At 37.8% G+C, this 13,477-nt stretch overlaps 1 protein-coding gene across 3 annotated transcripts in view; it reads left to right on the top strand.

Annotated features, from left to right (window-relative positions):
• The window catches only part of ACVR2A (activin A receptor type 2A), a 78,969-nt gene that overhangs the window by 49,599 nt on the left and 15,893 nt on the right, over positions 1-13,477 (top strand). For 2 of the 3 annotated variants that reach the window (XM_042445785.1, XM_042445768.1), the window contains 4 exons: positions 7,171-7,194; positions 10,569-10,712; positions 11,554-11,697; positions 12,305-12,450. In XM_042445785.1, coding sequence (XP_042301719.1) covers positions 7,171-7,194; positions 10,569-10,712; positions 11,554-11,697; positions 12,305-12,450 — 458 coding nt within the window. The remainder of the gene's footprint in view (positions 1-7,170; positions 7,195-10,568; positions 10,713-11,553; positions 11,698-12,304; positions 12,451-13,477) is intronic. The other variant, XM_042445775.1, reaches the window with a different exon arrangement.

The raw sequence follows: 13,477 nt of genomic DNA, 5'->3' as shown, positions 1-13,477 counted from the left end.
TCCCTATTTTATGCAGATGCTTAACACACATAAAGTATTACATTTGCTCAAGACTTCAAAGAATTCTTGTTCTGTAGATATGCTGATATATGATATGTACACCTGTTTTTTCATATTACAAATGAGGATTATTTTTGTTTCCTTAAATTGCATCAAATACTCATTAGTTTAAAGCTGTGACATAAGCAGTAGTGTCACAAGGGTTGGGGGTCACCTGGTCTGCTAATTTATAGTGTCACGCCTGCCCCCATTGTCTTCCTTCCATATCACACCATACAGAATTCCTAGTAATATTTTTGTTCTAATGGTACTCATAATTCATAATTCCCATATTTCACTTAATGCAATGGTAATACAGTAGTTGTGACATAAACAACTAGCAAAATTAAAATTATACCTTTAAATTACAACATCATACACACAGTCTACATGTATTTACATGTACATAGTTTCATGTAGTTAAAGTAAACTCTTGGTAAGATGTGATTTTTTTAAAAAAACATTTTAAAATATCTTTAATTTTTTTTATTAAATTTTAATTTAAAAAACCCTAGTCTCCTTCCTTTCCTCCCACTGAGCCATGCCCTGCTCACACTGTCCCTTCAGTGTTTTAAAGAGGGACACAGATGAATGCCACCGCCTGTTTCTATCAAAAGGGCATGTGTTTGGGGACCAGTGGTGTCACCCCTGCTTATGGTGTCACTTGGCATGGATTGCATGCCCCACACTCCACTAGAGATGCCTGTGGCTGTAAGTAAATCAGAAAATTAATTTTGAAATGGCTTTCCATTAGTACTGATTTCATAGAACTGTATGTTACATCAAGAATTATGTATTGATAATGCTGGCTTTTACATGCATTGTAGGAGTATGGCTCAGTGTAAACCTGTGAATGAAAAATAGAGAATAAAGGCATGTTCTGGATACATGCAATTCTTGACACATGCAAGTCTTGCCAAGGCATGTTCTTGTCAAATTTGCACCAGCTTGTAGTCATATTTTTGACTGCATGAAATTTTGCATGGTGGGCTGATCCTTTAGTATATTAACTGCTGTGGTTTAGCCATTTCCCTTTTTAAGAGAGCACTAACTTTGTTTTCTCTCAGCTGACCAATTCAGAATCATTTTATTTTATTGATAAAGCATTTCTGTATTATCTTTAAGTCCTTAAAATAAAAGAGCCTCTGAGGTGATTTACAACAAAAGAAATCAATACAATTAAAAAGGGAATACAAAGTAAAAAACCAAACAGATTTTAAAAGAGCTAGGTAAAATGGAAAATCATATTCCTTTAATAAAAAATGTCTTAACTGATTGACTACAGCCAAAAGAGAAAGGGCCAGAGTAAACCCCTTTGGAAGGGAGTTCCACAGATGTCCTGTCATCAGAACCATCCTGTTCAGTACCTTCACCAATTACTCATTTCTTTCTTGTAGAACACTCAGTATGGCCTTGGAAGATGTCACAATTAGGGACAGTTTATATATAATCTGATGAGGACTAAATCATTGCAACTATCTACTGTGTCAAAATGATACCATAACTTTGAAAGCCACTTCAGCTGTGCAGTTGCTCTGTAGGTACACCCACTCCAGTGAGCACATAAGTGAGCATACTTATTTCAGTGTACCAGCACACGAGAATCCTGGATGTTGAAATGTTTAATGAGCAGCCCTAAGTTTGAGTAAGCTCTTTACTTGACCAAAACCTGTCCAGACACAGTTCTTGTTTCTCCTCCCACCATTTATTTATAAAATTGTGTTATACACAGATTGAAAATTAGCTGATCAGGTGGTGTGTTTTTTTTTACCAGTTCCAATATATAATTAAAATGGCAAAGCAAGCTTTTTATTTTCTCTAGTACATGATCTGATAGACATTTTGTTAAGTGATTTTCTGTAAACTAAAAGTGTGTGGATGGGTTCTAAAGATGCTATTTGAAGATAAAACCTGGTTATATGCAAAATTAATTTGGCAAATCAAGTTTATCAAGACAGAGTATATTTCAGTTTTGCATTTAAGCATGGAATATGTTGTCATTTTTCTAAAGTGGTCATAAGAAACCAAGCGAACTGCTAGAAAATAGAAACACCTGACTATGCCTAGCATAGACATTCTGCTTTTAAGCCCTCACCTGTCAGCCCCTTAGAGCAGGCCTTAACAACATATAGCCTGGGGGCCACATGAGGCCCACCAAAGGATTTTGAGTGGCCCACAAGGATGTGGAATGACTTCACAGCACTTCTGCCACTTGAGAGGGGAGGAATGGTGAATGCTCACCCCATAAGGCTTCTCCACTGCCTGGCATTCTCCTGAGGAGAGGGCCAGGTGCCGGCGGTGGAAGAGGAGGACAGGCAAACACTTGCCCTGCCAGGTTCCTCCTCTGCTTGGCTTTCTCCTGAGGAGATTGCCAGGGGGAGGAAGAGGAGGAGAAGGGGCAAATGCTCAGCAAGGCTCTTCCTCTGCCTGGCTTTCTCCTGAGAAGGCCAAGAGGTGGAAGAGGAAGAGGGGCAAAGAAGCCCTCAAGGCTTCTACATCATTTAGCCTTCTTCTGGGGAGAAGTCCAGGCAGAGGAGGAGGACAGGCAAGGCTCCTCCATCACTTGGCTTTCTCCTGAGGAGAGGGCTGGGCAGAGGAAGAGGAGGACAGAATTAATATTAATAGTTAAATAAAATAATTAAATTAAATTATTGTTATTAAATAAATAATACTAATTCATTAAAACCTATCTGTGGCCTGAAGAAATTTAGCCTATTTTAATTTTGGCCCCTACCTACTGCCAAGTTGTGCAGGTTTGGGCTAGAGGCAGATTTTTCTGGGTAGTTCTGAACAGTTTTCTAAATGTGACTGGTTATTTCCCTAATCTATTTGTAAATCGAGCTTGCACTTACTACTGATGGTAAACAGTAATAATTAAAATAGGTAAAAATAGGAATGTTGAATTTTTTCAAAATAAGCTACAATGTAAAGAAACCTTTGTCCATCACCATATTTGTTTTTCATGGGGTACTAACTGTTAACAGAAGGTTGAAGTGTTATTAAGACTAGTTCTTACTGTGTGCTGCCTTTTGTTGCCACAATCAGTCATTTGGGAAGATCTCCCCTACATGCTGGTTTTATGGCAGTGAATGTATGCTTTCAGCAGGGACATGTCCTGGTTTTTTTATTACCACCACCCATCCCCATTATGTATCAACAGCTGAAGCAATCTTTTACACATGCTTTGTCTATCTTTTACCATCACCTCTTTCTTTGACTTGTTTGAAGAAATTCTTCAGCCAGTAACACAAATTTTCCTGATTGCATTACCTTCCCTGTGCAAAGCCATTGTTTTTTAAGTACCGTGACTTCCCAGACTTTATCATGACAATTCCAGAAAAATGGGGAGCTGGGAGAAATATTCAGAAGCCATCTCACACAGATGTACTTGTAATGTTACACAAACATTTATAATAGTGTTTTTTTCTTATAATGCAAAATTCTGTGTGTCTCTTAATCTTACTAAAAAAAAGTACTTTGAAAAGCCAGGGGTTTTATATTATAATAATAAATGGATAATTAACTGCTACTTATGAAGTTAAGAATACCTTATTCGGAAATACAGTACACCGCTTTGATCCTGGGAAAAGCGGTTTATAAATAAACAATTTATTAAATGAACAAAGCATTTAATATGTTACAATGACTTTTATTTTACTGTAGCACAAATATTTAATGAAAAATGGAAGTAGCATTCAGATTTTTCTGTTAAACAAGGCCCAAAATCGAGAATAAGTAGCTTCTATTTCTCTTACTATATTTGCTTCTTTTTTAATGCATTGTTGTTTTTAAATCTGAGGCACTTTTTGGCATTGTGAAAAGTTCTTTCATATTTCATGTTATATTTTATGAACAATATTTATTGCAATAGTTTAATTGCATGTAAAAAATTTGGGATGTGTAGCTCAGTCCAGTTGTCTAACTAAATAACACAAGAAAGTCAACATTTTCTTAAGATAGTTTCAGTTTTTAAGGGGAAAAACCTCTGACTGCATCATCCTTTATAGCAACTGTGCTGCATGCCAGTGAATTGTGATTTTATGTTGACCCATTCTCTAAAGAGTATGCATTGAAAACATTATGTACCAAATCATCAGTGTCATAATCATATCATTGCAAAATATGTCCTGTTTCTATTTGGAACAGATAGGATTTAATTTTTTGTGTTCATCATTTGCAGCTGTGTACAAATCAGTGCAAACTCTTCCGAGAATTGCCTGTTATTAGATGTCAAAGCACTGGTGATGAGTGTATTTGCATTGTTTCAGAAGTGTTGTTGAACAGTGGATTGTCTTGCATGTTATTCCTTGATGTGTAAAAAAATTGCTTTTGGGACACTGTCAAGGTTTATAAATTCTGGATGTGATTCTTACTGGGTTTGTGTTTTTTATGTCCTATGCTGTGTGTTCCCTTTTATTTCCTTACTCCTTCTGTGGACTTTGTCTTGGCCATCCTGTTTGTAGCTACTTTATTTCCAGTGAATACCTTAGCCTACAACTAACATCATGGTAGCAGAAGACCACTCGTTTGATGGGGATCTCATCCCCACCCTCCTGCCCACAGTTATCCACACCACCTCATAGCAAGTGGATAACCAGCAATAAAACAATCACCCAATAACCATAAGCAGAGTCATTCCCTGGAGCAGGTTTAGAGGTTGCACTTCCCAGTGCTATTGGTAGAAGCAATCCTGTCACTGAAATGACTCCATTGGATGCTGGCTAGTGTTAGGATTTTTTTTACACTTCTCATCATCTACCCATACATTTATATATAGGTAGTGGGGAGAGGCTGCTTTTCCCTTCACTTGTATATTTCCAGAAGGCTGTCTGGATCTAAACCTTTGCAGAATTGTAAAATTTTGCTTTTCCATAAATACTGTTGGGCTTTGGAGAACCTGTAATGTCAGAATGTTTTAACTAATTTGCTGTATTGGGGGGGGGGGTAACATTAGGGTTGCATACTGTAGACAGTTCAATTGTTTACCTTGTTTTTAAAAGCAAGCTGGCTGTTTTTAAAATGGTGGAAAAATGGGAGAATAGTAGAATAAACGTCAACTAAATACAAATTTTCAAAATCAGTAAAGAGTTCTAACATACTTTAAATGTTATGCAGTGCTTGGTGTGTATCAGAAAGATCTTTTGGACTTCATTCAGAATCCTTGTACAGTATTTTAAGCTTGTCAAGGCTCTTTGCCAACATGAAACTTAAATTGGGGTGAAATGTCTTTCCCAAAGGAGTTGTTCTAAACCAGTGTCTGGCTGCTGTAATGGACTGGATGAGGGCAAACAAACTGAACCTTAATCCAGACAAGACAGAGGTGTTCCTGGTCAGTCAAAAGACAGATCTGGGAATAGGGATTCAGCCTGTGTTAGATGGGGTTACACTCCCACTGAAAACTCAGGTTCATAGTTTGGGGGTACTTCTGGATTCAGCACTGAGCCTGGAATCCCAGGTATCGGTGGTGACCAGGAATGTTTTCACACAGCTAAAACTTGTGCACCAGCTGTGCCCGTTACTGGAGAAGTCAGATTTGCCACAGTGGTACATGCCTTGGTTACATCCTATCTAGATTACTGTGATGCACTCTATGTGGGGCTGCCTTTGAAAAGTGCTCAGAAACTTCAGCTGGTCTAAAGAGCTGCAGCTCCCTTGTTGCACCAGCTCCATTGGCTACCATTCCATTGCTGGGCACAATTCAAGGTGCTGGTTTTGACCTATAAATCCCTATACGGCTTGGGCCCAGGCTATTTGAAAGACTGTATCTCCCTGTATGAGCCCACCAAAGTACTGAGATCATCTGGAGAGGCTCTTCTCTCTGTTCCACTACGTTTGGTGGGAACAAGAGAGAGAAGGCCTTCTCAGCGGCTGCTCCCAAGCTTTGGAACTCCCTACCAAGAGAGGCCAGGATAGTGTAATCCTTACTATCCTTGCGACGCCAGATAAAGATGTTCCGGTGCAGTCAGGCCTATTAAGTTGAGAAGGACTGGGTTTTTAATGCTGGGCTATACAAATTTTAATGGTTTGTATTTTAATATGTTATATTTTAATTTATAACTGTTTTAATCCTTAAAATGTTTAATTGTTTTTTAAATTTTTATATTTATGTAGTTTAATACAGTGGTGCCTCGGGTTACGAAAGTAATTCGTTCCGCGGCCGCTTTCGTAACCCGAAAAGCCTTCGTAAGCCGAATTGCCATAGGCGCTAATGGGGAAAAGCCGCGATTCCGTGCGAAAAAGCCGAAAAAAGCACCAAAAGTTTTTTCGTAACCCGAAAAAACATTCGTAACCCGGAACAATAATTCCCTATGGGATTTTTTCGTATCCCGAAAATTTCGTAACCTGGGTATTTCGTATCCCGAGGTACCACTGTATTTTGTATTGTTTTTAAATTGTATTGTTTTATACTTGTTCACCGCCTTGAGTCCCTGTATTGGGAGAAAGGCGAAATAGAAGAAAATATAATAATAATAATAATAATAATAATAATAATTGTACAATGGAAGTTGTAGCAAATCTACATACTTGTAATACCAAGATAAAAGAATAGTACTCATAACATTGGTGCAGACTGATCTGTCCAAGTGAATGTATTAATATCAAATAAAAGCTCATTTTATTTAGCAAGGTGGTTAGTTACTGAGGTGTGTTGAATGTGCACATCCACAGTATTTTGCTTCACAGGTGTGAAAGTTCTGTAGATTGACTTTAGATGATACAATACTGCCCTCTGGTGTAATTTATAGAACTATAAACTCCATTATGTGTATGTAATACTCAGGTTGAATTACTACATTTGAAGTATTCATGTATTTTTACATTTGAGCAGATACAGTATATTTGGATTAATCTCTCATCAGTTGTTTATAGAACTAAATCCTAATTTAAACACTTAGTTTGAAATGTATTTACTGTTTAAATAAAGATGTCACCTATATTTGTATCAGACTAAAACAATTATGCCTTTTATTTTCAAGTAAAGACTCTACAATGTTTCATTATTTTTAAAAGACATCCATACTTTACCTTCTAACGTCTCACTGTTCTCTCCTGTGACTTTGCTGCTATTCTTGTATCTGATTTGCATTGTACGAAGTAATTTCCTTTTGCCTGTGTGTTTTTCTTTACAAGCACGCCTTTCATATAATGATAGAGGTAAGATGTGTTGATTAATCATATATTTGTGGGGTTATATCACTATGTAAGTGATATTGGGCTAATTGTTGTTGTATGCCTTTAAGTTGTTTCTGACTTATGGTGCCCCTAAGGCGCCCCTATCATAGGGTTTTCTTGGAAAGTTTCTTCATAGAGTGTTTACCCTTGCCACCCTCGGAGGCTGAGAGAGTGTGACTTGCCCAATGTCACCCAGTGGGTTTCCATGTCCGAGCCAGGATTCGAACCCTGGTCTCCCAGTGTCATACTGGCCCTCATTGGGCTAATACTTAGATAATATATTTAATATGCCTCATATGATGTTCCAAAGTACAGATTTTCTTCCTTATTAGAAGTTCTACTGGCTATGTATAATTTCATTGTCAGTTAGGCATTTGGCTGGGCCTGTGGTAGCAATAACTGAAGAACCTCAGGAGTTGAAATGGTTGTTGTGTGTCTTAAATCATTTCCAACTTATGGTGATCCTAAGGCGAATCTGTCATGGGTTTTTTTGGGGATGAAAATGTGTGACTCACCCCAGATCACCAAGTGAGTTTACATGGCTGAGCAGGGATGTAATCCTACACTCATACCACTGCATCATACTGACTCTTGGACTATTTGAAGACTCTGTGTAAAATCGGAGAGGCAACAGCCCCATAGTTGTTGCACCACAAGCTGCAGTAAAAGGCCCCTCATGTTAAAGTATTATTGTGTCCCAACAACCACAATTCTGTTTTAAAACAAGATATATGCCCTCAGTATTGCTATTAAAAAAAAAGGGGGGGGGTGGAATCAGCCAACTCCATTCCATAATTTTAAAAATTGCCAGTGCATCCCACCTCTATGGGTCCTGTGAGGTCCATGATGGTCCCCCTTCCCCATTACATGGAGCTAAACCTGTTGTAAAGTAATGTATATTTTCATTGTCAAGAAATAATCGATATATAAAATTTCCTCTTATAATTCTCTGCCTGCCTCTAGGTAGAACAGGGGTGGATCATTTTTTTGTCCCTGCTCCTGCCTGGTTTGGCCACACCAGAGAGTTTCAGCATGCCCAAAGGGACACAGCATAATTTCCGGCAGGCATTTTATCCACCTATTGGCACATTCTTTCCCTCTTTTTTGATGCTTGGACGGTTTGGGGGGCTTTTCAGGGTTAGGAGAAGTGAACTACTGCATTATTTGGCAGTTTGAGCTAGATTGAGGGCAAAAAACATTTGTTGGTCTCCTAGGGTTTTTTTAATTATTATTTTTGTGGGTCTGGGAGGCTTCTGTAGGAAGGGCTGCACATAAGAGTCTCAAGGGCTGCATGTGGCCCACAGGCCAACTTTGTCCACGCTTGAATTATAAAATGTGTAAATGAGGAGGAATTGTAAAGCTTTTTTCAGTGTTAAGTGGAACTCTACTTTCCTAAAACTGGGGTAGGGGGCTGAGAAATACCACCACCGTCTTGCTCTGTGATTTACCAGTGGCAGGAATGATAGGCTACAGTCCTGTAAATGTATGATGCTGGCTTAAGTACACCAGCATAGGAAGTGATGGCAGGAGGAAAAAAGGCCATGGGTGCAACTGTCATAAAAAAATTACGACACTGGAGCAAGAAGAGGCTGCTCAGAGGGAGATGATGATGATTTATTTCTATATTTCTATAGCGCTGTAAATGTACACAGCACTTTACATACAAATAATCAAATCAATAAAAATATAAAACCTGCCAATGTCGTACAATCTACAATACAATACAATTTATTGAGTAGCCCAAGGGCCGTTTCAAAATACTAGTAACATAATAAAAAGCAGTATCACACAGCTATATATAAAATGTAAATACAGTGCACTAGGTGCAATAAACCTCCATACAATATAAATACATCTACAAAATACATATAAAAACAATAGGCAGTAATATAAAATTGAATTAGTTAAAAAAGCAGGCAACAATTAAAACAAATGGACATCTGCTCCATTTGTCACTACTGCATGATCCTGGGAAATGTGAAACTGCTAGTATGATGCTAGCTGTATTCACACTGGCTGGCACATACACCCAACAGGAACAGAAAATAAATCACCACATTCAGTTCATCAAGTAGGTCTCTCTGGGTAATAATCTAGGTCAGGAAATGCTTTCTGGCTGGTTTATGGCTGCTTCATTCAGTGCCTTTTCAAAGTCTTTTTACAAGCAGATACATACTTGGGGTGCTGCAATAGCTATCTTTTCTGTCATCAATCAGTGGATATTAAGGACCTTGACAAACAATTCAGGCATATTTCACTGTACTTAAGTTGCCTTGATATTGGTGATCGTTAGATACTTTTGTTCTGAGTCTTTAAGACAACTGCACCTTACAACAAGCATATGATAAAAATTTCTTGGCAAGATGTATTAATAGGCTTGTCATTGCTTTCTTCTAAAGCTGAGGGAATACACTTTGCCCAGAGACCCCCAGAGTTTTTCCTTGGCTGACCAAGGATTCAAACTCTGGACTCTTGGATTCCTAATCTAGCATTTGAACCAGAGCTCTACACTGATTTCCTCCCCTGTATATCTAATGTATCTATCCCATCTGATCTTGGAAGCTAAGCAGAGTCAGCTATGGTTAGTACTTGATGAGAGACCATAAATAAATGCCACCTACTGCAGGCTATATCTCAGAAGACAGAATTGGCAAAACCACCCCTTGAGTATTCCTTCCCTAAGAAAACCCAACGAAATTCATGAGGCCTCTATAAGACAACAGGCAACTTGAAGGCACATACACGTATATATCTAGAATAGAAGCAGGCAACAGTTGTTGGTCTGGGGACCAATTTTTGGCACTGTAGTGGATTTATTTAAAACTAAAATTACAACTGGAATTACCTTTCAGTGGCAGCTTGGAGTTTTGGATAGAGCTATCCTTGTGAGTGTGGCTGGTTGAGTGAGTTGGAATGAGTATGAAGGCTAACACCCACTCCAGCAGAGATAGTTTGTCATTGTTCAACTGTTTGGGATGTGTGGGTGTTTTATTTCTGTTCTACAGTGGTTTTTGAGAATTTTAAGGAGAAAGAGAGAACATGGAGCAAGAACTAAACTCTTGAGATCTGCATGCAATTTATATGCTGCATTTTCCCCATCCTTTATTGAATAGTATTGTTGTCTGTCAGAACGTTTCACTGAAATAATCATTGCCATTAATATTTGGTTTTTGATGGCAAGCCTATGAACATTATTAATACATTTTTTATGGTTTGAAATTGCTCTATTAAAATGTGTCCCCCCCCCCCAAAAAATCCATTAGTGTTGTCTCCATGGATGTCCTCTTCCCATTGCAACATGTTGGGTGAATATGATGAAAAATTGAATTTTAATAAGTTCCTCTGCCTTGTTTTAGGATCCTGGACCACCACCTCCATCACCCCTGATGGGTCTCAAACCACTACAGTTACTAGAGATCAAAGCCAGGGGAAGATTTGGCTGTGTCTGGAAAGCTCAGTTGTTAAATGAGTATGTGGCTGTGAAAATATTCCCAATCCAGGTATTTAACCACCTGTCCTGATTTAAAATTAAAGCATGAATTAAAATACATCTGAAGATTTATATTTCAACTCCTTTTCAAAATATAAATTTTAAAAAGTGCCATGTTTTTAAAACAACAACAGCATTGGACTGGAAGATGGTTCTGTTTATTGAGCACTGTTCAGAGATATTAGTGTACATGCTATGTATATTGATAGGATAAATGTAGTAGTAGCAGTAATAGTTATTGTTGTTGTCTGCCTTCAAGTCATTGCTGACTTCTGGAGGCCCGAAGGCCTTTCCTTGCAAGATTTGTTCAGAAGGGATTTATTATGTCTTTAAATAAAATAATAAATAAAATAATTTTTTTATATTTTCCCGCCTCTCCTGGGTGGATCGAGGCGGGATTACAACCTAATATAAAAATACAAATACAAGCACAACACTAAAATACATAAAGAATTAGCAGTTAAAAACAACATATCAAAAAGTGACTGTGGAGTAAGATATTCCTGTTCAAAGGAGGTGGATCTTTCCTCTGAGGATGAGAGTGTGTTACTTTCCCTAGGTCATACAGTAGATTTCAGTGGTCAAGTGGGCATTTGAAATCTGGTCACTTTGAGTCCTAGTACAACATTCAAGATACTGCATTATGTTGGGTCATTTCTTAGTACCATAACATTTTGAGAGTAAGTGCATAGCTAGTGGTGCAGAATAGTTGCAGTTCAGTGTCTTGCTGTAGCTCAAGTTCAGAAGATCTTTCTGGGTACATAATTACAGTGCTGGGTGTTCAGGGCTTTAATGGTAAACAGAGTATTATGAATATTATCAATATATTAATTTGCTTGTTTTTGTTTTAGGACAAACAGTCATGGCAAAATGAATATGAAATATATAGCTTGCCTGGAATGAAGCATGAAAATATACTACAGTTTATTGGCGCTGAAAAACGAGGAACCAACATTGATGTTGATTTATGGCTAATAACAGCATTTCATGAAAAGGTACTTGTTTATTTTTCACTTATAATGCACATGATAGAATATGTGATTTAATGAATCAGAATCTTATGGCTTTTATTTTTATTGAGTTTACAAGCATCCTGGAAGCCTGTCCCTTTTTTGAATTTTCTATTCTCTGGTCTGAAAGTTCACAGAAACATTGGGTATCTTTCCTTTTAGAACTGTAGTAGTACATTGATATTCGACTAATGCGTGTGCTTTCATGGAAGTTTCTATGCACTTTCATTTCTAAAGCCATGGCTAGGTTATCAGTGACTACATAAGCATACTCTTGTGTAACTTTGTTCTTGATGAAGTACATCTTAATGGAATTCCTCTGAGAGTTCAAGATAATTTTCCACACCACAGCTAGTAATGGCACTGCAAATCACACATTTATCAGAACAGCTTCACTCAGAATATAGACACAAATTTGTAAGGAAAAGGAGCCTGTGCAACGTAAAATATTTAAATGCAGAGATTTACGTTTCATTTGTTTTTGTTGGAACACCGTTATGTTACATCTTACAGAATTTTATTTGGAATGAAGAAGTATGCCTAACATTTTAAATGGGAAATAAAATACAGATTTTGAAATTTCCATTTTTAGGGGTCACTTACTGACTTTCTGAAGGCTAACGTAGTCTCATGGAATGAATTGTGTCACATTGCTGAAACTATGGCTAAAGGTTTGGCTTACCTTCATGAAGATATCCCTGGTCTGAAAGATGGACATAAACCAGCTATATCTCATAGGTATATTATTTCCATATATTACCTAAGCAGCTGTTACTGCATCTTAAATATAGCGAGGATATGACTTATACAGGATTTTAGAATTATACTATTTAATTTGTTTTCTACATCAACATAGTTGCAAGAAAAAAAATAATGAGCTGAATCTAACCTTGCTCCTATTATAAAAACAGAAGAATTCTTTCTGTTGACAGAGCCTAAGGAAAGTCTCTTCTGTAAAGGAGGATGGAGTGAAAAGGGGATTGTCACTAATACTTTATTTTCCCTTCATCACCCATTGCCACCTTCCATGTAGGTTTATAACCCTTCAAAACAGCTTTTTAAGGAGCTGATGGGACAAACAATGAAAATCACCTCAGTTGATCCAGTATGACTTTGGATCCAGCCCAGTGTTCAGAATTGTTGTTTTTTTAAACTTGTAATTGTTGAGAACTTTACTAACAGCATGCCAGTTACAATTTCATTGATAGCATGTTGGTTACAATTATATAATTCTTCAGTTTTTGTTATAGGAACAATGCAAGTTTATTAGAAGCTTATACAGTACTATTTTGGTGGCTTGGTATTCAGAATGTTACTCATGAAGATACTGGCCAAAATCCTCTTGGTGGCTTACCCTAGTGTAACTGAGAGTTATGCCAGCATGGGTATTTGGGGGGGGGGGGTGCATTACACAAGGAGGTATCCCTTTTCCCACCCGTGCAACCCCATAACTAATGGCAAAGGATAAAATTTGTACCTTCATCAGGTCCAGGCGGGTGATAACTCCTCCCCAACCATGGATTGACTGTACCTTGGTGCTGCACAGCAGCTGTTCCACAGCTGCAGAACAGAGACCTCCTCTAGACCTCAAACATAGAAGTACCCTGATGGAGCTTTATGCTCTGCCTACATTGAATGGGATCTTGGGTACTGGTGGCAGTGATTTTTTTTATTTATTTATTTTGTATGTTCCTGTTCACATGAACATTAAATCAAGGTTGATTGGTATTTTGTGCTTATACCTGGATTTCCCTGTGAAAAGGTA

Source organism: Sceloporus undulatus, chromosome 1, assembly GCF_019175285.1.
Source record: "Sceloporus undulatus isolate JIND9_A2432 ecotype Alabama chromosome 1, SceUnd_v1.1, whole genome shotgun sequence".
Lineage (NCBI taxonomy): Eukaryota > Metazoa > Chordata > Lepidosauria > Squamata > Phrynosomatidae > Sceloporus > Sceloporus undulatus.
This window is presented reverse-complemented; position numbering and strand designations above follow the sequence as displayed.